At 54.2% G+C, this 24,736-nt stretch overlaps 2 protein-coding genes across 11 annotated transcripts; one reads left to right on the top strand and one right to left on the bottom strand.

Moving 5' to 3' along the window:
* Nucleotides 1-664: 664 nt before the first annotated feature.
* Nucleotides 665-17,521, top strand: TCTE1 (t-complex-associated-testis-expressed 1). 8 transcript variants are annotated; one of them, XM_037842807.1, is made up of 7 exons: nt 764-933; nt 9,071-9,428; nt 10,429-10,997; nt 14,107-14,556; nt 16,161-16,268; nt 16,431-16,489; nt 16,898-17,034. In XM_037842807.1, the coding sequence occupies exons 2-6, from the start codon at nt 9,164-9,166 to the stop codon at nt 16,476-16,478; spliced, it is 1,440 nt and encodes a 479-aa protein (XP_037698735.1). In that variant the 5' UTR covers nt 764-933; nt 9,071-9,163; the 3' UTR covers nt 16,479-16,489; nt 16,898-17,034. The 8 variants fall into 8 exon arrangements, 6 of the variants coding, with proteins under 6 accessions (XP_037698731.1, XP_037698735.1, XP_037698733.1 ...); XM_037842805.1 differs by having other exon boundaries at nt 16,735-17,027; XM_037842803.1 differs by lacking the exons at nt 764-933; nt 16,431-16,489 and adding an exon at nt 665-739 and having other exon boundaries at nt 16,898-17,521.
* TMEM151B (transmembrane protein 151B) lies at nt 16,659-24,703 on the bottom strand. 3 transcript variants are annotated; one of them, XM_037842800.1, is made up of 4 exons: nt 24,500-24,703; nt 22,510-22,549; nt 22,109-22,403; nt 16,659-20,866 (listed from the first exon to the last, which is right to left on the bottom strand). In XM_037842800.1, exons 1-4 carry the CDS (start codon nt 24,690-24,692, stop codon nt 19,739-19,741), a joined length of 1,656 nt encoding a protein of 551 aa, XP_037698728.1. In that variant the 5' UTR covers nt 24,693-24,703; the 3' UTR covers nt 16,659-19,738. The 3 variants fall into 3 exon arrangements, with proteins under 3 accessions (XP_037698728.1, XP_037698727.1, XP_037698729.1); XM_037842799.1 differs by having other exon boundaries at nt 22,109-22,549; XM_037842801.1 differs by lacking the exon at nt 22,510-22,549 and having other exon boundaries at nt 16,660-20,866; nt 24,500-24,626.
* Nucleotides 24,704-24,736: the final 33 nt, after the last annotated feature.

Consider the following 24,736-nt stretch of genomic DNA (forward strand, 5'->3'; position numbering starts at 1 on the left):
GGCTTGGGGCTCTGTGAAGGAACTTTGTGTGGGCCTGGAACCTTCCTGCTTCAGGTGCCAGGCACCACCTTGTTTGCATCCTGGAGAGAGATGGAAGATGCCACTCTTGGGAATACACAGCTCAATTGGGGGGTTTGGGGTCAACAGGAGGCCTCAGAAGAGCTCCAGTAACTCCTGCAGTTGCCCTGGAGGAAGTTCTTCCACCCCCTCATCTTCCAGAAGAGACATTCACTGAGCTTTTCCCGGACCCCCACTATCCCGATTCACACCACCACCACCACCATTCCAGGCAAAATGTACTAAGAAGGAACAAGCTCTCCTGTCCAGATGCCCTGTCACGTCCCCTCACCCACCTTCCCCCACGAATAACACACCTATTTGTAACCTTCCAGAGGAGCGCAAAGCGTATCCCCAAGGCCGCATAGTTCCCACTCTCCACTAAGCAGCCCCACATACCAGGCTAGGAGGAACCTTCCCAAGGCTGGGCCCGGGCCGCCTTGGAAGCCAGTGAACCTGTGCCACGGCGCGTGGCAGCAACCATAACGGGGCAACAACCCTCCGTGCCACCGCGGCTCGCCCCGGAAGCGCGGTGCCCACGCACGTGCACACCGGGCCTGGGATGCGCGGGTGAATACCGAACGCCCGGCCCGCCCCCTGGCGACGGCCGGCGTCCCTAACGACTGGCGCTCACCGTGCTGGGGCCTGCGCGAAGGCAAGCGCTGCGACCCCGAAGGATCGGGTGAGGCGACCTCCCTGATAGGAGACACTCAATCCCCGGGACTTCCTATGGGACTGAACTCTCCCTGTCCCCACTCACGCTGGCGGGACCTGGAAGCTCCTCCCGCGCCCCAGAGAAACAGAACTGGCACCCTCAGTCCTCACAGGCTGGCAGCCTGCAGGCGGCCATCCTTTGGGCTCCCCACATTTCCCGGGGTGAGTGAGGAAGGACCAGTCTGTATCTACCGGAGCCTCCCATCCTTTTGGGGAGGGACTCGTAATTCCTCTTTAGCCACAGTCACTTTGTGCAAACTGTCTGGCCCAGAGTGTAGGAGTCTGAGTAAGGGATGGGTAGTGGGTGTGGGGGTACTGCGGAAAGGAGGAGGGGGAAGGCGCGGCATCGGGTCGGTGGTGGAAGAGAGCGGTTGCTCCTAAGTCCTCGAGCCCCAGGCTTCTCAGAAAGGCCGGCCCCCAGCGCCAGCTCCCCGGACTGCCATGGCTCCTGAAGTTCCAGAAGCCTTCCCGCCCCCCTCCCTCCCACCGCCTGCCTGCTTTCCCTTGGTTACCCAGGAGACCGCCAGAGCCTCTAAAGCCCAGATGGGGTAGGGGAGGGACTCGCTGACCTTTGGAGCTGAGCTTCCCTGCTGGGGCATCTGAACTGAAGGTGAGGGGTAAGGAGCAAAGCTGCTGGAGTCTCTTTAGAGATAACAAACCCAAATGGACAGGAGCTGGGAGAGGGCCCAAGCTGGAGGCTGCCATAAGTGTGCTGACCTGACTGTTTTACAGGGCTGAAGACCAAGCATACTCTGGCCTCTGTCCAGGAAACTTTTTGCCCATCTTCTTGTGATGCGACAAACTGGGAATTTGGGAGTGACTTGCACTAGGTAGAGTCTGACATGCTGGGCATGAAAGAGATTACTCGGGAGGTGTAGACAAAAGCCCAGAGCCCTGAGGAGATGCCTGGGGACGGCTTCCTTAGGGGATCCTGGGATGGGGCAAAAGCTGGCTAAGCAGGCTGAGAAAGCACAGTCAGACAGGTGGGTGGAGACCCAGAGGAAGGGCGCTGTCAGGCAAGCCCAGGAGGAGAGAGGCTTTAGGAGGACGTGGCAGGCCATGCCAAAGGCTGTACAGAGCCCCTGGAGGTTGACGAATGGACACACTGACCCACAAGAGAGCCTTTCCCAGAGAGAGCATTGAAACTGGAGGCTAGATTTCAGGAGACTGAAGAGATGAGCCAGAGAGGAGGAAGATTAGGCAAAGATACACTCCGTGTCAGGTGAGAGATGGAAGTGGTGGGACAGGATGGAAGCTGAGGTAGTCAGGGTGGGGTGTCCATGGGAACAGAGTTACTCAAGGGTCTCAAGAGGATCAGGTACCAGGGATGTGACAGGGGCTGAAAGGTGAAAGGACCACCCACCCCCAACATCTTGAGTTTCCCCCTTCAGGCAGGTGGGTGGAGCCTCTGCCCAGAGTAGGTAGTTTTACTCTGGGGCCTTGAAGGATGGCCAAGGTCTAAGATTTCCTCTGGGAGGAGGAAATGTGCCAGAGATTCAAGCAATGCACCCTGGACCTGGGAGGAGAATCGAGGGCCCTGTGTGAGCCATGGGTCAAGGAGAGCACGGCTCTGAGGTATTCTCCTGGTCCCCAATTCAAGCCAAAGGAGACAAGCAGTGATCCAGCTTTGGGGGAGACTCCTGTGCCAGCAGTGAGTTGGGGGTGAGGGAGACTGGACTGTTAGGTCTGCACGAATGGGGACAATGCAGTCTCCAGGCTGCTGATGAGAGTGCACCTGAGCTGGAGAATGTGAGAGGCCCTCTGAAAAGGGCTGTGAATGACCGAGTTGGTGGCAGTCCCTGAAGCAGCCACAACATATCATTAGTTATCTGTATTTTTGTGCATGGAAGTGACAGCAAGAGACGTTAACTCAAACCTCAGCCTCTCCACTTACTAGATATGTGACATTTAGCCAAGTTCCTTAAGTTTTCTAAACCACAGTGTCCTCACTTGTGAAATGGAGATAATAGTATTAAATCTGAGGATTTAATAAACTTATGTAGGTAAGGCATCAAACACCTTCAGCATAATATTATCTACCACGTATCTTGAGTGCTGGCTCTGGGGCCTACACTATATGAAATGTCTCAAGACATTAGCTCCTTTAATCCTCTTGATAATCCTATGAAGTAGGTACTATTAAGTACCATCTCCATTTCACAGCTAAAGAAATGGACTTAGTGGGGTTAAATGACTTGTCCAAGGTCTCGCAAATGCTAAGGGCAGAGTGGAAATCTGACCTTGGGCGGTTCAACTCCTGAGTCCTTAGCCAGCTGCTACACTGCCTTCTGCTGTGCACAAGCTATTGAGAGCCATAGACTTAGCCAAGGATATGGTTCCCAGAAAACCTGTCCATCAGACACAAGCAATCAAAAATGCAGACAACCCTGGCCAAACTGGGAAGCCTTGTCATTTTATATCATCTGTGCTCGAGCACAGAGAGAATAGAACCCCATGAGTTAAGGCCTAGTGTGGACATCGTTCCCTGAATGTCATTTGTGGCCTCTGGGCCCTGGTCCTGAGGCCACAGTGTGGGAGTCAAGTTGGGGGAAGACTGGCTTTTCCCCAGGGCTGTGGCCCCAGGTTGGGTTCAGTTGATGCTGGAAACATGGCTGTGGGAAGTTCAACAGACATGTGAAACAGGCCCCAGTGAGATGAAAGGTATTGGGCATATCCCTACTTTCTCAGCCACCCGTGCCCCCCACCCCCCTGCAAGGAGGGCAGGACATGCCCTTAGAGGGGGCACCAGATGGTGACACAAGAAGCACTCATTCCTTGTGGCCCCAGCCTTCTCTCTTGAGTGTCAGAGAGGATTCCTGCCTTGGAGAAGATCCAGTCTTTAACATGCTTCCAGTCTTCAAACCCTGGGATTCTGTTTCCCAGGGACAGAAGCTCCAGAGAGGAAGGTGACTCTTCTACTTCTAGGGCTGCTCTCTGTGGGTGCTTGGAGGCTGTCTGGGTGCCCCCGAGCCTCCACCTACAAGGTGTCTACCTGTATCTGAAGGCTTCCAGGGAAGACAGTGCCACCTGCTCCCACCCTCAGCTGCAGGCTGATGATGCTGGCAAGCTGCCCAGGCCAGACGGAGGCCCTTATGTCAGGCCTCCTGCCTCTTATTCTCCTGTGAACCCTCTCCACCTTCTCAGTGGTACGTTCTCCTTGCCCCCTTTCTAGCTTTGCTTTCTGGATCTGAAACTCATTCACCCTGAGATTGTGGTTGACTGATAAGAAGGTCTAAATATGTGTATGTATGTATGTATATGTATAAATTCTGCACACTCAAACTACCAGGAATCATCATATATTACATGACTTTTACATTTCTAAAAAGTTTACTACCTTAGTGTCAGTATATATTTCATAATTTACTGTGCTTTTGTTTGACCAAAGATGATAAGATGCATTTTTAAAAGGCAGTTCAAGGTTAACATACAGATATTACATAGATGTGTGTATGTAATATTAATATTAAGTTTCATTTAGGAGAAAACTGCATTTTAACATAATAGGGATGAAAACTCTTATGTTAGGGGCCTGATTTTCCCTTAGTGGGGTGCAAGGGGCTGGGTGTTCTCCCAGCCCAGGGAGGCCCTCCCTGACAAGCCCTCTCTGCTTAAAAACAGGATCCCCTCCCCTAGGGAGTGGGAACATGCTTTCTTCTTTCCTAGTTGAGAGTGGGTAGCATGGAAAAAGCAGTGCATTCTAGTTAGAGGCAAGAGATGTGCTCTCAGGCCCTGACCCCAGCCCTCCGAGGTGTCCTAGGAAGTCATTTTCTGCTTAAGGCCTCAGTTTGTTCATCTGCAAAATGGGGATAAGGAAATGCACCCTGCCCTTTTTTATGAAGTGATTGTAAGACTCAAAGGACAGAACAGTTCTGAAAGGAGCTTGTAACTGTTAATTGTTGAGCAGATGTGAGCAGCTGCTGCTGTCCTATGGCTGGAGAGATGGGTGTGTGTGGGGTTGGGGGTGGACTGGAGGCTCAGGGAATTCAGAAGAGGGAGGAATGGAATGTCAGGACCTGTGTGTAATAACCTGGGAAGCTTTGATCCTCCTTGGCTATCCCGTTAAACCATTTCATCTGCTGATTTAGGATTTTTTCCATGTTTTTATTCACCAAACTGTGGGCCTATAAAAATGGTCAGGACCTATGGTCAGGCAAAGGGTCAGAAATCCAATTCTTAGTTTTAGAAAAAGGGACTTACTAGCAGGCCACCAAGTTAGCTCTCACAACTGAAGGAACTGCTGAGGAAGCAGGCAGTTCTGGGAGACTCTGAGACTCGGAGGAGGGACTGACGGTTCCAGGGCGCTCCCTCTGTCTGTCTCTCATTTCTGCTACTCTCCACCAGACTTCCTTCCCGCCTGCTGCAGACTGGCCTGGCCTTTTTCCCTGTGAAGGGAAGCAGAGCTTCCAGAAGCAAGGGATCCGTATCCTTCAAGGTTATATGTCCTTGTCTCTGCCTCCACTGGGAAAAATCCCAAGAGGACTCTGGCCCAGCTGTCATCAGGTGGCCACTCCCAATCCAATCGCTGACCAACAGGTCACTCCTAATGACCAGAATCTGTTATGGGTGGGGGTGAGGGGCAGGCAGCCCCAAACACCAGCTACTGCACCTAAAGGAGGCCTGCACTGGGCTGCGGATTAGAAATAGAAATGAATAAGAAACAGTCCCTGCCCTCAAGGAGCTCGGAGCTGCGGGGGGCGGGGAGAAGGTGGTCAATGAGTTACCGAAGTGGCACAGGTGCTGGGAGGAGGGAGGTCCGACAAAGGGAGGGATTGGGGGAGAGACAAGAAAGGCTGGAAGGCTTCAGAGAGGAAGCGGTGCCTGAGCTCAGACCTGAGAGAGCAATGGTTGGCCCTGTCCTGGGGTGAGGCGTTGGGAAAGGCATTCCAGAGAGATTTCCAAGGAGAGGGACCTGCCGGAGCAAGGGCTGGGCAGCCTGAAATGGCCTGCAGTGTTCCAGCTGCAGGGGGGAGCTGATGTCAGAGCCTGCAGCCACGGAGAGCCTTCCCCCATGAGTGGTGCAAACCCCTGAGGGGCTTACGCAACAGCCTGCTACGGGTGCTGCCTGAAGGCTGGAGGGGAGGACCAGAGGGGACGTGGAGACCGGGTGCTGGGCAGCTGACACAGAGGCAGAGGGGAGAGGAGGGGCTGGCCACTGGGGTGGGAGCCAGGACGGTGAGTGGATGTGGGGGGCTAAAGGAGAGAGACGACTCCTGACTCCTGGCTTCTGGTTCAGGTCCATCTGGACGGGTGCTTGGGCGAGGTCGGGAGCGTAGGAGGAGGAGCAGTTGGGGGAGGAGGCAGATGGGGTTTGAGAGACCTGGGAGGCAGCTTAGTGGGCCTACATCTGGAACTCAGAGGGAAGTGAGAGCTGAAACCCATCAGCGGGAGGGCGGCAGGAGAGTATGGCAGAATCCTGAGGGATCTCAACACTTGCAGGGTGGGAAGAGTGAGAGGAGCTTGTGATGGAGGCTTTTGGAAAAAGGATGTTCAGAGAGGTGGGGGGAGAGCAGACAGAGTGCTGGTCCCGTGAGGAGCTCACAATTTAAATTGTCCTTATAAAGTTAATGACAGGGAGGCAAGGAGTTACTTCTGCTCATTATTCTTTCAAACAGTACTTTTAAAAATATATTTGGGTTTTTTTATTAGAATATTTTAACAGTTTTTAAAACTAGATTTAAAAATAAAACATTTAGAACTAAAATTCTTTTTAGGATACCCTGAGCCTTTGTATGTGGCAATAGTTTACTTGTCAAAAATACTTTTGTAATCTCTACTTTTAAAAAATCAAGAAATGATTAAAACTATCAATTCTGACCTTATTACAAGGCTAATGTTTTCAACATTCTTCTCAAAATCACATAGACTTCATGCAATGGATGTTTCTGTAAACGCTGAAGAATGGCAGGGACTCTTTTTTTATACGGATCAGGTATATGGCAGTCCAAGGAGCCAGGTTCTGCCCCTTCCTTTTGAGGAGGTGGTTCAGGGCCCTGGAACAAGGCCAAGGAACAAGGTCCTGGGACACGTCCTGCAGTGTAAGGTCGGAGGCTGCTGCAGAAACTAAACAGCAGTAAGAGTGATGAGGACCAGACCTTAGGAAGAACTGCCAGGTCTGAGTGAGTCAGGCACTAGGCAGGCCTCAGGTGGGGTTTCCCAAGGTGCAGCCTCCTGGCTCCAGGCAACAGGCTCAGTAACCTGGGGATCCCCCTGCCACGCCCAGTCCTTCTCCCTCGGGTGTGACCCCTAAGGAATCCTGGCCTGGGATGCCTCTGGGACCAAGGGGAACCCTGGAATGCTTAAGCCAGTAACTTGGAGGATCTGCCCCACGGGGAACGCAGGTGGGCCCAGGAGCCCAGATGCCAGGCTGGCAGGTGCAGGGCTGGCCCGTGGCCTCCACCCCCACCTCCTTTGCCTGGACTGCCCAGCCCCTCTGTCCTGCTGTCTTTCCAGCCCCCAACACTACCACTGTCACTTAGCCCTTCCCATCTTCCCTGAATATAGGAAAGGACCTCAGAAACTTTGCACTCCCTCAAAGATACCATCTCAAGTTACTGCTCAGTGTCTACTCAGCCCCAAACCCCGTCCTTCATGGTGCCTTCAGCCTCCACACACCAGAGTACCCTTTTCAAATATTATGTCAGAGGAATCTCCACTACAGCCCTCACAGGAAGATATTATCCCATTTTACAGATGTAGAAACTGAAGCTTAAATAGGTTAGGTAGCCCTGCCAAGGTCACACAGCAAGTAGCTGGCAAAGCTAGAAATGCAAAGTTATCTGGCACCACTAAGCAGCCTTCCCATCTCCACTTTCTGAGGGGTCATTAATCAAAAAGCAGGAGCTGGTTATTCCACAATTCTGGACACATGTGCATGTGAATTTGTATTTGATTTGCATCAGGGGTGTCACAATACCCAGATATCTTCCTCACACTGTCCCCCACTCTTGCCCAGAGGCAAATCTCCCTCCCTCCCTCTCTCTTTTCCTCTCTCTCTGAGCCAGGTTCTTCCTCCTTGAAACGCCTGGCAGGCTGGGGAGCACCATCTGGTCCCCTCCCTCTGCCAAGGACACCCTAGCTGGCTCGGAGCGTTCCTTCCCGCCGGCCACTACACAGCGCACTAGGTCAGGGCACAAATTGGGGGGGACACTGCCCAGGAGAGGAGCTGAGTTCTAGGCAGCGCCACTTCCTCCTGCTCCTCTCAGGGCCAGGGCACCTAAAGGGAGGGTGCAGCGATGGGCAAGTGGCAGGGGGGGGGGATCCCCAGCCTCAGACACATCCTCTGTCTTCTGTCTTCAGCTCTGGATTTAGCTCTCTCTCGCCTCCCACGCCTGCCCGTTGCCGTCTGGAATGCTGAGAGGCTGGGAGAGCTAGGAGGAAGACAGGGATGGGGAGACTATAGGGAGCTCAGAGGCGAGGAGAGGAAGGCACTGACTCCCCGTGCAGGGCCTGGGGCTGAATCCCCCTCTCCTTTTTCTCCCAGCTCGCGCTGTCCAAAACAGAAGCAACTAGCCACATGTGGCTACTGAGCCATCAGATTCTGAAGACTTACTAAGCAAAAATAGATACTATTAATAAATTTTAATTATTGATTACATATTTAAATGATAACATTTTGGAAATATTAGGTTAAGATTTTGAAGACTTACTATGCAAAAATAGATATCATTAATAAATTTTAAATATTGATTACATATTTAAATGATAACATTTTAGAAATATGGGGTTGATGTAAAATTAATTCCACCTGTATCTTTTTACATTTTTAATGTGGCTACTAGAAAATTTTAAATAACATATGCAGCCTTGTATTTATGAACTCCATCAACTGGTCCAAATCCAAGCTTCTCATTTATAAGCTGTGACATCAGGCAAGTGCATTAATCTCTCTGTACTTTAGTTTCTCACCTGAAAAGTGGAAAATAATATGAGTGCTAGCTCATAAGGCTTTTATGGGGATTGAGTTAATGTGTGTGGAGAACTAAAAAAGTGTTGGACATACAGAAATTGCTATCATTGCGGTATAACTATTATTATTTAAAATTTGGGGCTGTTCCTTGCTAAGTGTCTTGTGTCAGACAGTAAACAACACCTCTTCGGATGCATCATTTTGTTCACTCCTCCCATAATCCTATTGATGACTGTTCTTCTCATTTCACAAAGGCATCCAAAACGCAGAGAGGTTCAGTAATTTGCCCGAGGACACACAGCTAGACTGACCCTTAAGCACCACTCGCTGCTCCCTCTCTAGATAAATGCCTGCAGAGACCCTCCAAAGTAATACCTCTTCTTGATCCAGGTCCCCATCAGCATCAAGGACCTGCCAGCCTGAGAAGTTTCCTGCCACAGGGTCACCAAGGGGCCACCTGCCCCTGTACTGCCAGCCTTCACCATGCAGGAGACCGTAACGCCAACATCACTGTCGGTGCCCAGCCGGTCCTCAGCCTCCATCCAGGAACGTTCCTCCACTGCAGGCCAAGGCACCAGCTCAGCCCCACCATCCTTGAAGCCCTCAGTCATGGCACCCCCCGTGAAATCCAAGGGCCCAGGAAAACGTCAGATGCGTCGGATCATTGCGGAGGACGCCGAGTGGTCACTGGCCATCGTCCCCCTGCTCACAGAGCTTTGCATTCAGCATATCGTCAAGAACTTTCAGAGTGAGTCCATCCCTTCCTTGGGCAGGAGAGAGAAGGCCAGGCATACAGCAGTATGGGTGGGCACTGCCTAGAGCCGAGGGCTCCGAGGCTGGGTCCTGGCACAGCCCCTGCCCTCCAGCACAGTGCCCTCATCCCCACCGGACACTTCTTCCACCAGGCTCCCCAATTCCAGGGCCTTCCAGACTCCTGCAGACACCAAGCCCTCTGAGCCTTTATGCTCTCTCCTCACCTTTCCCAATCTTTCCAGCAAAAACCCACCCAGACCATACAAACCACCTCCCCCAGAAAGCCCTCCCTGGTTAAATGGCCTCCACTCCATGTTGTGTACAGATTCTTGTTTTTTTTTTTTTTATGTACTCTGCACTTCTGCTTACAAAAGTTGGTTGTTCTGTAAATGTTAGTCCTTTCCAAAAGATGAGCTTCCAGCCTCTCTTACCCGACAGGTTGCTCTCTGAGGACAGGACAATCATTTTGTCTATAGCCTATCATCACCTAACCGATTATACATTCGTTTGTTTACTTGTTTGCTGTCTGCCTCCCCTCACTAGAATGTAACTGTAGTGAGGGAGGGACTTCCTCTGTTTTGTCCACCATTGTCTGTCTGCTCAGCACCTAGAACAATGGCTGGCACATAGTAGGTGCTCAAAAGTTTTTGTTTTGAAATGAATGAACCGAATCAGCTTGGGAGCCTCTGAAGTCAGGGATGAAAGTCAGGGATGAGTCCCTTCAGCAGACTGGGGGATAACTGAGGGTTGGACCTGAGCTTTCTCCTCAGACTGGGAGTTCTGTGAAACCAGAAGCTCCATGTCCACTTTCAGGCAGGAAGCTATGTGCCCCTTCCCAGCCTCCTGAGCAGGGACTGTCTCCCCTCTCAGACTGAGGCCTCCCTAAGCTCAGGGGAGGGTCCGCCCTTTCCCCAGTGCCCCCAGGCAGGCCCAGGGTGCTTTGTTGTGCTGTCCCCAACACTGCAACCCCTGCTTACCTACCTCTTTTCCCAAAGACAATCCTATCCTGAATCAGCTGCTCCCACAGCACAAGCAGAAGGTCCTGAGCTGCCTGTCTCCGGACCTGCCGCTGACCGTGACCGCCAACTTGATAGAGGATGAGAACTACTGGCGCCGCTGCTGCACGCGCCGCTGGCCGGTGCACCACGTGGCCAAGCACGGCGGCAGCTGGAAGCGGATGTTCTTCGAGCGGCACCTGGAGAACCTGCTAAAGCACTTCATCCCCGGCACCACGGACCCCGCCGTGATCCTCGACCTGCTGCCGCTCTGCAGGAACTACGTGCGCAGTATCCAGTTGGATCAGTTCCTCCCGCCCGTGCGGCTGCCGCCGCCGCCCCGGAACGCGGAGCCTTCGGACTCGGGCAGCGAGGGAGAGGCGGAGGAGCTCACCATGGACCACTACCAGCTGGGCGACCTGGTGGCTGGCTTGAGCCACCTGGAGGAGCTGGACCTGGTGTACGGAGTCAAGGACTGTGGCATGAACTTCGAGTGGAACCTCTTCCTCTTCACCTTCCGGGACTGCCACTCCCTGGCCGCCACCATCAAGGCATGCCAGACCCTCAAGGTACCTCCCGCCACGTGGCCTCTCCCTGCCCCCCACCCCCCAATTCTCAGCTTCTCTCTGATTCCCTGTCTCCTCCTCTTCCTCCCCTATCACCATCTTCTTCCTCCCATTTCCTTCTCATTCATTGACCTAGTGTTTTTTATGCACCCTGCACCAAGCTAGGTTCTGGGGACACAGAGATGAACAAAGCACTGCCCTCCCAGCTCACCAACCATTTATTCATTCAAGAAATATCTGCACTCCAAGCCCTATCTTAGGTGCTGAAGATATGACAATGAACAAAATTATACCATCTGTGCCCTCTGAAGCTAACAGTCTGGTGGGATAAAAGGCATTAATCAGATAATTATATAACTGTAAAACTGCAGCTAGGATAAGGTTGCTGGTTTTAGCAAATAAAAATACTAGACATCTGGTTAAGTTTGAATTTCAGAGAGAGAATGAATAATTTATTTAGTATAAGTATGTCTGTCCCAAGTATTGCATGGGAGATACTTGTTTATCTGAACTTCAGATTGAACTGGGTGGCCTGTGTTTTATCTGGCAACCCTAAACCAGGATGATGCTATAAAAAAGATACTCCTAGAAGAGATTATAAAAGAGGAATTTGGCCTTGCTGGGGAAGACTTCTCTGAGCAAGCATCACTTAAGTAGGAATGAGAAGGAGGAGTAGGAAATGTAGTCTAAGGAAAGAGGGAAGAATGTTCCAGGCAGAGGCAGCAGCACATGCAGAGGCCCCGTGGGCAGGACAAACATGCCATGCTCAAGGGGCTGAAAGAGAAAGCCGGCAAGACTGGGGCCAGGGGCTGAGGAGGAACCAGCAATGGGAGGACAGTGGAGAGTCAATTAGCAGCCAGACTCGCTGGGTGAAGGACGCATTATTAAAAAATCTGTCTCTATCCTTAAGAGTTTTGGGATACCATCCAAGGGTTTTAGGCAAAAGAAAGGTAACATTATTGCAGTTTTTTGTGTGAGGAGACCACTCTGCTTGTGATGGAGATGGCCAGGGCAGGGTCACAGTGGACGTGATGGATAACCTAGGAGACCACTGTGGAATCCAGGTGAAGATGAGGGGAGTCGGAACTAGGCTGGTGTCTGTGGTGGCTCAGAGAAGTGGAGAGATCCAAGCAATATTTAGTCAGTCGAATCAACTGGCTTGCTGGCATAAGAAGGATCTGGAATAGAAGGAGAGCTTAACATGGAGGCTTCTGGCTTGTGAGACCAGATGGTTGGAGGAGCTGTTTGCAGAGACGAGGCGTGTAGGAAGAGGAGCAAGACCATGAGTTTTGTTTTGAGCTTGTGTTACCTTTGAGGGATCTGAGGGATTCCAGAGAAGGAGTTGTATCATTAGTTGTGCAGATGGGTCTGAAGCTCAGAGGAGTGGTATGAATTGAAGGTGGAAACATAAGCCACCTTCATGAGGGTGGCAGCTGAAGCCCTGATTGTGAGGGATTTCTCTTGAGGGAGAGGCAAAAGTGAGGCCAAGTCTGTAGTGTTGGTGGAAAATTTCCAGGAAATCAGAGGGAGGAGGAAAAGGGGGGCATGGCCTTTTGCATCACAGAGACGGGAAGCATGCATTTTAAGGGGAGGGAGTGCAAATGGGTTAGAATGGAGCTGAATGGATTTAGCCCAATATGGAAGTTACTGTGGGGGCAGCTACCTCAGTGGAGTGACAGCAGCAGCAGCCAGGTTGGAGGGGTTTATGGAGACAGTGAAACATGGAAATGGAATGACTGTGTTCAGCTTTTTCAAGAACTTTGGCTGTGAAAGGGGGAAAGGTAGAACAGTAATAGATGAGGGGTTTGGTTTTCCTTCAGAAGAAACTTGCATGTGTTTACAACCAATGACAGGCCTTGGTCCAGCTGCAAGAAAGGGACTGACTGTAGGAGACAGGCTCAGGTTTGTCCACTGAGGAAGGGTCCTGAGAAAGCAGGAGGGGTGGGATCCAGGGCCAAGGTAGGGAGACTGGCCTTGAGCAAGAGGGAGGAGATGTGTGCATTGAGTAGCAATATTGGTGGGTTTGTGTTTGGGGTCAGGAAAATGAGGGATTCCCATTCAATGGCTGTTCATTCCTCTGAAAAGTGGGAGGCAAGTTAACCTGCTGAAAGGAGGCTGGAAAAGGTTGAAATAACTGTGATAGAGTATGAGTTAATTGGCCAGATAAATATAGTTAGATTGGCATATGACATTGAGGGCCTGTTGGTGGTTGGAGATAATACATGTCCAGTGATACCAACAAGTCCTATCATGTGGCGTTTCTCATTATGTCAGTTTCTCAGGTACAGGCATGCAGAAAATAGAGAGTGGGGTTGATCCAGGGTCAGAGTTTTGGCAGATAGATGCATTGAAAAGACAAGAGGGACAAAAGACTCTAAGTTGTCTAAGAGGGCTGTAAAGAAAGAAGAGGACTGAAGGATAGGTAGAGAGAAGCCATCCATCCAGAAGTCTTAAGGACGAATGAGAAGTGGAACAATCCAGCAGAAGGACAGGATTTGGGGCTCCCTCCTCCTGTCTACAACATCCATAACAATAGTCTCACCCATTTTCTTTTATTCCTTCATCCCATCTGTCTTCTGCTTCTCATCCTCCCTCATTTCCCCCTGATTCTTGCTCTGGCAACCTCCTTCAAATGGTTCTTTCCTGGCCAAGGCAGATCTTAGTGAGTTGAGGAGGGTGCAGTGACAATTTGGAGCTTCAAACAGACCTGGATTCAAAGCCTGCCTCTATTGTTTAATCACTGTGTGACCCTGGGTAAATGACATACCCTCCCTAAGCCTCCATTCTCTCTCTGTAAAATGGAGAGAACTCACTCTACCTCATGGGGATGCTGAGGGTTAAAGATAGTGGTTATGAAATGTTCAGGCAGCATGCCTAGCACATAGTAATTGCTCAATAAATGGTAGCCTTTCCCCCCTGCTACCTGCCACCAATTCTGCACTACTCTGCCTTGCTGGGTAAGCCTGCCTAAACCCCAAGAGCACCCAGGTGGCCAACATCAGGTGAGCTGAGCTGCAGGCTTCCCTGTGGCTCCCCCTCCACCTGCAGGAGGCAGGTGGGCAAGCAGGTTATCCCTGGCTGGCAGGTGCTGTAGACCCTCTCCTGCCCGCAGATCTTCAGGCTGACCCGAAGCAAGGTGGACGACGACAAGGCACGCATTCTAATCCGCAGCCTCCTGGACCACCCGGCCCTCGAGGAGCTGGATCTGTCACACAACCTCATTGGGGACCGTGGAGTGCGTGCCGCTGCCAAGCTGCTGAGCCACAGCCGCCTGCGTGTGCTCAACCTGGCTAACAACCAGGTGCGTGCACCCGGTGCCCAGTCACTGGCTCATGCCCTGGCACACAACACCAACCTTCTCTCCCTCAACCTGCGCCTCAACTGCATCGAGGATGAGGGTGGGCAGGCACTGGCCCATGCCCTGCAGACCAACAAGTGCCTCACCACGCTGCATCTCGGTGGCAATGAGCTGTCAGAGCCCACTGCCATGCTCCTCTCCCAGGTGCTCTCCATCAACACCACGCTCACCAGCATCAACTTGTCCTGCAACCACATAGGACTGGTGAGCTGCTGCTTCTGGGGCAGGCAGGGCCAAGGAATTGGTCTTGGGACCTTTGGAGGATGAGTAGGGGAATCCACCTGCCAGGGGGTACTTGCAGGACAAGTATTAAGGCCATAGACTTTGCCTAGATTCAATTCCAGCTGTGCCATTTAGCACTTGGGAAAGTTACTTCACCCCTCTGGGCCTCCCAATTCCTCATCTGTGAAATGGGGATAATGATGGAACCTACATCTAAACGTTGTTATTGTGAGGATTAAGAGAGTTATACTTGTAAAGCAATTAGCCATAGCAGGGCACTGGGAGAGTGCTCAGTAATTGCCAGCAATTCTTACTCAGGATGATGTACTCTGTTAGGCACCCAATATCCATTACTTTTCCATCAATTCTCAGTTATCTAGTAAGAGGTATGGTATGTTCTTAACCCCATTCTAAAGAAGGAAAATTGAGGCTCAGAGAGGTTAATGGGTTGCCCAAGAACATCCAGTCAATACAAAGTGGCAGAGCTGTGATTCATACCAGGACTGATTGAAAGTCCAGCTCCCTTCCCACAGATGGTGTTTTTCAAATGACCTTGACCCAGGCCCAGAGTGAGAAATGCAATTTACAGGACAACTTAGTGAATATATACATAAGTATAATATGCAGAACATACCTTTATTGCTTATGATATATACTGATGTTTTCCTTTATATTCTACTCTTTTTCCTTTTTCAAAATGCTGTTGTGACCCATTAAATTAATTTCACAGCCCAATATTGGTCACAACCACAGAGCAGCAGCACCTGCATCCCAACATGAAATGCTTTCACATTGTCTTGCCCACCCAACCTAGAAGGGGCTGTACCTGTGGGAGGCTAGAGAGGAGGGCCCTCTGTGGATCCTCAATGAGGTCCCTGTACCCTCCACTACACCCCATGACAACAATCTTGCTCACACACACACTGTCTCCAAAGGGGCTGCTCTTGGTTACAAGTAACAGAAACCCAACCAGGCAGTGACATAAACATATTTATGTCATTATCCCCCATAACTGGAAGCCCCAGGTTATGGGGCTCTGTGGTTGGGAAATTTCAGCTCTGTCCTACCCCCACCCCCTCAGCCACATGGCCACAGCCTCTCTGGTGCTCCTCTCATGGTCCCAAGATAGCTGCCTGGTTCTGGCATCTCACACAGGGGCACACACTGAGGTTTGTTCCCTTTATCAGAGTTAGGAGAACCTGCTCCGAAACCATCTCCTCCAAACTCCCATTAACCAGATTTGCTTCACATGCCCATGGCTGAACCAGCCAAGAGGGTTGGAATTAACATCATTGCTATAGATCCATATTTTTCAATCCACTGGGGGTTGAGACATCAATTTAGTAGGTCTTGACCACCATTTTCCATTTTTTTGATGGAATGGAATAAAAAAAATAGGATAGGCTAGGATAGGTTGGGATGCGAAATGTCAGTGTACTGCCCAAGTGGGTTAAGTATCATTTTATGAAAATTTTTAGTCATATCTATATGTAAATGTGTGTATGTGTGTGTACACACATATGTGTGTGTGTGATCCTGGTTAGTGATGTGAAACGACCCTTCCCTTTATCCCTCCCCTCTGCCAGGATGGCGGGAAGCAGCTCCTGGAAGGCATGTCAGAGAACAGGACCCTCCTGGAGTTTGACCTGCGCCTGTCAGATGTGGCCCAGGAGAGCGAGTACCTCATGGGCAAGGTCCTCCATGCCAACCGTGAAGCCGCCCGCCAGCAGGCCCTGAACCCCAGCCCTTTCATGTCGCCCATCACTGCCAGTGGCCCTGAGAACCCTGTGGGATAAGCTGGGGGGCGGGACAGGGTCCCTGCCCCAGGCCCATCACTCCTTTCATCTCCCTGCCAGGCTTGCTTGCAGTCTCACACTATTCCAAAGGAAGGGGGGAGACCATGAATATCCTTGGGGTGAGTGATCAAAGACTTGTGTGGATAAAGATGTGAGGAGGGGAAAAGGTCCTGGGGTGAGGGGAGTAGGGCTTAAGAAGTGGGGACCCAGTCCCTGCCCCCTCCTCCACCCCCCAGAAATGTTCAACTTCTTCCAGGAATAGGGAAGGGAAGGAGAGCGGAGGGAGTGGGCCTGACCAGACTACTCCCATGGGGACTGCCCATTCTCTGAGCCCCTCCCCATCATTTTCCTCTCTACTGAACAGATCCTTGATTCCTCCGGCTCTAGCAGAGCCTTCCACCCCAGAGGGCTTCTCATGTTCACGTGGGACTGGGCTGGGTGGAGGCAGTGCCGTGCCACCAAGGAGTCAGTGAGACATCCACAACTTTATTATCCACCAGTTTGATTTGTACAATCTTTGCGCTTAGAAATCCACGACAGAAAGGCCACAGTGTGATGCACCCAATCGACAGAGAGACCTGTCTCCTTCCCAGCCCACCCCACAAGCCTTCGACCCTGGGACACATGGGGCCTTCCAGATACCTCCCTCTCATGAGTCCCTGTCACCCTGTGGCTGCCAGCACAACTGCCCACCCTGGTCCACACCCACAGGGCACACTAGGAGGACCTGACTGATGGACTCAGGCTGAGCCCCATCCCCCATTCTCCTTGGACTGCGGGGCCCAGAACCTCTGGACTCATGGGTCACAGGCTGCAGCCACAGCCCAGGGGTGCCTGCCATCAGGACTCCTTCCAACAAGCAGGCACTGAGCAGAGCACCAGAGTGGGCTTGGGAGTGACTGCACGTGTGTGCGTGTCTGGACAACCTAGAGTCTGACTGTCTGCCTGACTCCCTCTGACAGTTCCAGAGTGCAAATGTGTGTGTGTGTGTGTGTGTGTGTGTGTGTGTGTGTGTGTGTAGCCACAGCTGCTAGCAGAGGTCCTAATTAGAGAAACAAGAACATTCAGTGTAAAGTTTAATTTTAGAGATTAATTAATTTTCTGGTTTCAGTTTTCCCTGGCAATCAATAAAGCTACCAAGAAAATAGAACAAAGAATTGGTTTCTCTCTAAGTCTGCGCGTGTGGGAGGTGAGGCTGTGTGATAAAACCTAGGCAAAAATGGTCAATACAGGCAAAAATAATAATAGGGGCACCCCTTCCCCTCCTCCCAGCCCGGGCTCTGTCTCAAACACAGGCCTGAGGAAGGAGGAGTCAAGTTCCTCCCTACACAGAGCCACAGGGTGGCCAGGCTGCCCCAACTGGAGGGCATGACATCCGGGTGCCAGCTGGCCAAGAACCGGGGCCTGATGCCACGGCTCACCACCTGTACCTCACAGATGTCCCTTCAGAGGAAAGAGGGGATGCTCTAACTGCCAGGCCCCCAAGGAGCATAGTCTCAGCGTCCAAGCAGGTTCAGTACTGGTGGGCAGATGGGCACTGCTGCCCAAGGAAACCTGGTGGGCAGCTGTTCTCTCTTGCCCAAGCTTCCCCACACTCCGGCCTCCCTTTCCTTCCCATTCAGCCATCTCTGCATGAAAGTCAAGCTCAACTGCCTGATGGGTCATGGGATGTGGTGTCCCCACAATCTGTGCCTCCCCTGTCCCCCCAGGGAAGGAGGGGAGGAAAGCCAGAGGAGATGTTGCATAGGTGGAGGCCACGCCCACGGACAGGTGCAGGCTTGGAGGAGGATGAGAGAGGCCGAAGCAGGTGGAGGAAGGGCTCTGATGGCTCAGAGCCAGAAGCATCGCGGCTGAGCAACACTCAGGTTGCACAAGGGTCACCCTCTCCAGCTTGAAATGTGAGCTCAATCCCTAGATGCTAAATCTGCCAGGAAAACCTTAGCCAGGAGAGCGGGAAGGCCGGGGACTGCACGCAGACATGCACACGGAACCACATGGGGCAGATGTAAGGGAGGGCACAGAGGAGGGAGGGTGGCTTCAGAGCTTTGGAGGAACAGGATGTGGGGCCAGCACCCTGGGGTGGTGGCAGGATGCCCTTTTGGAGACCGTGGGACACATAGCAGGGCTTCAGCTCATGGGGTAGGGGAAGTGGAGGAAGATGGAAGGGTCAGGCAAGATTTATAGAATTCCTGCCTCTGACCCTGCCACTAGAACTGAGTATTTCTCCAGACAGGGCCTGTGACACCATCCTGAGCCCTGCATGTGTGAGAGACAACCACTCTCCACGCCTCCCCAAAGGTCTGGGAGAGGCAAGCATGGCCTCCCAAAGACGACCCCAATTTGGAGGTCCTTATTCTCTCCCCTCCACTGCCTTCTCCCTTTGGTCCCTCCTCTTTTACTCCCACCTGCCTCCAGAGTCCCCAGTGTCACCCAGCTCTGTCTCATGCTCTTCCCACTCAGTCATTCACCCTGGCTGGGTGGCATCTCACCCTCTTGGAAGGGGGAACCTGCCTGGAACCCAGGTGAGCAGGATGCTGCCAGGAGGCTAAGAGTTTAGAGAAAGGACCAAGGTACACATTTCGCCATCCCTCCCCCAAACACCCTGGCAACAGCTCCTCTGAGCCAGGGAGTGGGAGGTGGCGTCTGCATGGTGAGTGCAGTCCCCCCAGGACCTGGACTCCTGGGGCCCAGTGAGATAAACAACAGTGGAGGGAACAGCAGAAAGGAAACACCCATCTCCTGGGCCTGTGCCAAGAAGAGGCAAACGACATTTCCATGGTGTTGGGATGGAGTATCAGGGTGGACACCTGGCCCTGGCCCTCAGACCCACTGAATTTGTTAAGCTGGTTGGAAGGCACCCCTGCTGTTCACCGAACCACCACCCCCCCCCACCATGGAGAGAGGCCCGGGTGTTGTGGGGCCATGGAGGAAAGAAAGCCCCAATTTCCCTTCCCCACAGCCTCTAAACCTCCCCACACCTGCAGAGCGAGGGCCTCCTAATTGAGAAGAGGCCCAATTGCTGGTCCCACTGCACAGTCAACACCTAACAGTCGAAAGATCCATTGAAAGGCTGGACGGGGGATCTCAAGTGTGTGTGTGGAAAAGGGAGTTTCTCCTTAGGAACTCAGGAGTGGGGCTGGAAGAGGCAACTCTTTGCCAAGGTGGGGTAAACAGCTACCGACTCCCTCCCACCCATCTGTCTTTATGTACAAGGAGGGCAGGGGTCTCGGTGCCATCGGGGTCTGTCCGGAGCGCCCTCACCCACCCACCCCCAGTCAGCCCTCGTGACTCTCCCTGCTACACGCAGGGAGCACAGCCGGGCGAGGGCTAGAAGAGAGGACAGCGCGAGCCCCTCTGGGGGCCGGAGGTCACAGTGAGGTCTCTACGCAGGAGCCGTGGCGGTGCAGCGGCCGGTGGCTGTGGCCCAGACACCCCTCCTGCCGGTGGACGATGAGGACCGGGAAGTAGAGGGCGTCGTGGTAGGGCGGCGGCGGCCCGGCCTCCTCCTCGTCGTCATCCTCGTCGTCCCCCATGCTGGCCTGGCTCGACAGCCGCGTCTGCTCCGTCGGGCAGCTCGCCTCGTTGACGCTCCCACTCCGGCTGCGCCACAGGCAGCTGCGCCTGGAGCCATATAGGCGGCCGAGCGAGAAGCGGCTGCCCCCGCAGCCCGCGCCCCCGCCGGGCCCCAGGCCGGCCCGCGGGCTGGCGCAGATGCTCAAAGCGCTGCGCGAGAAGATGGACGAGCTGCTGACAGCGCGCTGGCAGTGCTCGCAGCTGCGCCGGTACGGGGCCACGCCCGCCGCGCCCGGGCCACCCACCCCGCCGTAGCGGCATGTGGGCGCGTAGCCGCCGGCCGCGCCTCCCGTGCAGCGCGCCCCCAGCCCCACCAGGTCCATGAGCACCGCCTCAGAGTAGCTGGGCACGAGCTGCTGGTTGGAGCGGATGTGCCACTCAAGCTCCGTGCTGTCCACAGTGTTGACTCGCGGCAGGCGGTGCGTGAGCGGAGGCAGCAGCTCCTCGCTGGGGCTCAGGCCGCCGCCCGCGCTGCTAGCCGAGCCCGGGCCTTCCAGGCCGAAGAGCTTCTCCACGTGGTAGTGCGCGTAGGCCGTGCGGTACTCGGCCAGCACGCGCAGTGGCCACGACAGCGTGAGCAGCGCCGCGGCCCAGAAGGCCGACGAGCAGGCGTACCACGGCGGCCTAGCCGGGTCCGGGAAGGCCACCATGAACTCGCGGAAGTCCACGTTCTTCAGGTGCATGCCCTCGCGCGCCTCCATGTAGTCGTCCAAGCCCTCGTTCTCCGCGAAGAAGCGCGCGCGCTGGCACAGGTAGGCGTTCTCGGCTTCCACGCTGGCGAAGCTGAAGCACTTGGTGAAGCGCAGCCGCGTAGCCGGCGCGCCTTCCAGCCCCACCAGTGCCTTGGACACGTCGCGGACGCCACAGCGCGCATAGTCGAACTCGGCCTCTGCCACGTGCGTGTTGACGCGCTCGTGGTAGACCTGCGGCAACCGAGAAGGCGGCGGGAATCGCGGGAAGCCCCCGCCCGTGCTTGCCTCTGTCTGCTCACGCTCGCCCGCCCCATCGCTGCTCTTGTTGCCTATCCCTGGGAGAAGAGAAGACTGGCGACTGGTAGGATTTCATCAATTGAGTTAAGTAGAAACTGAGGCCTTCAGCTGAATCAGTGAGTTAGTGTTGAGGTGGAACTAGAACCCAGCCCTGCCTGCGAGCCTTCGCATTTTAGTGAAGCCCTGCTTCCTCTGGGTGTCAGACCCTGGCTGTGAACTGCCCCTCGGGCTTGCCTGACTCTGCCACTGCCTCTGTTGTCCCATGCTGCCCCCCTCATCACCACAAGCAGCCTTCTCTCCTTCCCTTTTACAAGTGTGCTTCCAAATGCAACCTCCCAAGGAGTTTCTTGACAACCCTTATGTCTCTGGTCTCCCTCTTCAGCTTTTAGCTATCACTCAGGCTCCTGTTTACCCATCACATGCAGAGACAGTCACCCTCATCTCCGACCATCTCCTCTTCTTCCCCCGGGGCTCCAGGATGTCTAATCCTGGCGGGTCCAAGAAGTGCTGAGTGACCCTCTGACTCTCCCTGCACAGCTCCACCATTTTTCCTGCTGATGCCCCCCTACTCTGTGAGCACTGGGCTTAGGAGCAGGGGACCTGGATTTGAGTCTCGCACTGCCACTTAGGAGCTGCAGGCCTTGGGCAAGCCACTGAACTTAGGTCTCCTCTCCTGTGAAAGAGGACTCAGTAGCAGCTGTCTCACTGGACTGGTGAGTGCACCCTATGAGACTGTGCATATATGAAGGCATCTCCAACCACTCAGTATTAAACAGACCCATTAAGCACTCAACAGTGGAGACTCTGGAGCCACACTGCCTGGGTTCAAATCCCATCGCCACCACATACTAGCTGTTTAATCTTGGGCAAGTTACTCAAGCTCTCTGAGCCTCAGTTTCCTCATCTGAAAAAAATGGGAATAATAGTTACCTACCTCATAGGGTTGTTATGAGGACTAAATGAATGATTTAGTGTTTGTAAAGGACTTAGAATGGAGCCTGGCTCCCAGTAAGTATTTATTGTAATTACGTGGTTGCTCTGACTGTCTCTGTTGCAGTGCCTGTGGAAGCTCCCTGCTGCCCTGAGCTGTTCCTCCCTGGGAGAGGCGGGGCAGGGTCTGAGCATCCCTCCTTTCTGGGCTGAATTCCATGACCCGACCCACCCCCAGCCCCTCACCTGGGTGGTGGTGTAGGCGTCGCCATTGCGGTAGCGGGTGACCTGGCGGGTGCGGCGGACGTAGTGGTAGCTGATGGCCTTCCACCATATGCAGGGCGTGGCCTGCTGCATGCGACCCACACGCTCCCGCACACTGCTCACGTCCACACGGTGCTGCAGCTCATGGCGGGCTTGGCAATGCCAGCACTCCACCAGATAGACGGCGTACAGCATGAGCAGGAAAGCCAGGGGGATGTAGACATAGCCGTTGGAGCAGGGGCTGTCGTGGTACATGAGGCTATTGCCCTGGTAGGCGCTGCTGAAGGTGAGGCGGGTCACCGTGGTGACGTGGCACCAGGCCACAGCGCCCAGGCAGCCATACATGAGCAGTGAGAGCAGCAGGCACTTCCAGTGGGACTCACGGCAGAGGGACTTGGTGAAAGAGGGCTGGATGGGACGCTGCTGCTCAGAAGGGCAGGGAGAGAGGCCAAGGTGGGGGCAGGGAGTGAGAAAGAGTGGGCAGGACCATGCACAGAGATGGATGCAGGGATGGAGAGCAGAGGCCAGGACCAGGGACAAACAGACAGGGATGTGGAGAGAAAAGGTACGACCAAAATGGGGGCCGAGGACCAGAAATAAATACAGAGGAAGTGACCCAGAGTGAGCCATGGGGACAGGAAAGAGAATGGAATGTCAGTACAAACAAGTGTAGAGAGATACACCCCAAGAGTCCAAGAGGGATCAGACCCAGAGATAAAGCAAGGAGACCCGGGTAGAAAAGAAGCCACAGATGGAGAGGCAGAGTCCAGAGACAGACACCAAGATGGCAATGAAATGAGAGAAGGTGTGGATGGGGAAGACGGGGAAGACAGACAGACAATTAGCCTAATACCTCCTTTGGGGGTGGGAGGGCTGCAGAGAACCCCAGTTCCTGGCTCACTCCTCACATTCTGGACCCCAGCTCCCCTGTGAGATTCCCTCCTTCCTAAGGTATTTGGGGTGGAGGCATCCAGAGGGGCAGACTTCTGTGTCTGGGAGAGGTGGGACAGGAGGGAGGAAGGTGTTTGCAGCCCAGCCGTTTGTCAAGAGAAAACAATTTTTGGTGCTCTCCCGGGGCCTTTCTGTGGAAGCACTTGGCACTTGATCTGTCCCAGAGTCAGTCCAGAGAGTTGTTTACATGTCTGGCTCTCCCTCTAGGCTGGTACTTTCTGAGGGCAGGGTCCATGTCTCATTCTTTTTGCATCCTAGGTGCCCACCAAGATGCTGGCACCCAGAAGCTACTTATTGTTGTATTTCTGGTGGTGGCCTGTGCTTTCCCACTCCTCCTCCCTGCTGTCTGATTTTAGTAACACCCCAACACACACACACCTACCCTCCTGATGGGATCCTGACTTATCCCCTCAGTTGTGCAGGCCTGACCTGGAGGTAAGTCAGGGGAAGGGACAAAAGGGTGGAAAGGAAGAGCACAGTAACAGGCAGCTGGCCCTGGGCCTGGTGTGAAGCCAGAGGAAAGATCTGGAAGCACAGAGAGGTAGGTAGGCTAGAAAATAGCACACAGCACATACCAACAAGATTAGAGTACATGTGCCTTTCAAGGAGCCTTGTCTTGGGGGGGTGTGTACCTATGTGGCCCTTTGTGGGTGTGAGCACATGTGAAGAGGTGCAGGTGTGTCCCTGGATGTGTGCTTTTCCCCCAGAGAGTGCAGTGTGCATGTGTGTACACAAGTGTACATGAGAGATTGGGGTGGTGGGGGTGGGATCTTGGTACTATCTTCAGTCTCTCTGTCTCCAGGTTCAGAGGACTGAAAGTAAGTAGGGACCCTCTCTAGATATATGCTTAGTTCCAAGACTGAAGGATTCTGAGCTTAGAGGCTCCCAGGGGGAGCAGCAGGGGCCTTGGGAGGCTGGAGTGCATCCCCTACCCTCACACATTCCCAGTGACCCCAGAGATGGGGTGGGAGGGGTCGTCTCTGCGCACATTTGCCCTTCCTAGGGCCCCAGTCAGGTAACACCACCTCCCCGCGGCACCCTCCTGGCTCTAGTCCCTTGAAGTCGCCCTTCCCGCTCCTCAAGGTAACACCCCCCTAGGCGAGGTAGGATCTGCTCATCATCCCCACCCCGCGATAGACTAGCCCCCTCCCCCACCCGCCCCGGGTCCGCGAGGCTCCGCCCCCAGGCCCCTCCTCCGGCCCGGGACCCCTGAGCCCCGCCCCCGGCGCGGCCCCTTCCCCGCCACCGCGGACAGCTCCGGCCGCCGGGTGGGGGCGGCGGCGCGGGACTGCGGCTGCGGCGGCCGGCTCCGGGTGCGGGGCGCCGGCCGCGCTGCGGCGGAACCGGCAGGGACCGCGCGCGGTGGGGGGATGGGGGGCCGGTCTGCGGCCGCGCGGGGGAAGGGGCGCAGCTGGTTCTCACCTCCTCTCGGGCGGAGCCCTCGTCCGCCGCCGCCGCCGCTGCCAACGCCGTGGGCTCCTCCACGACCCCGGGGCCGCCGCCGCCGCCGCCGCCGCCGGCGCTCTCTCCCGCGGCCGAGCCAGGGGGGGACATGTCGTAGGGGGGGCGCGTCGAGCTCAGGGCCTCCCGGGGGGCTGCCGGGGGCCGGGGGCATCCTGCGCGGGCCCGGGGGAAGGGGCGGGAGGGGGCGGGGCCCTC

Source organism: Choloepus didactylus, chromosome 7 (assembly GCF_015220235.1).
Source record: "Choloepus didactylus isolate mChoDid1 chromosome 7, mChoDid1.pri, whole genome shotgun sequence".
In the NCBI taxonomy this organism is placed as follows: domain Eukaryota; kingdom Metazoa; phylum Chordata; class Mammalia; order Pilosa; family Megalonychidae; genus Choloepus; species Choloepus didactylus.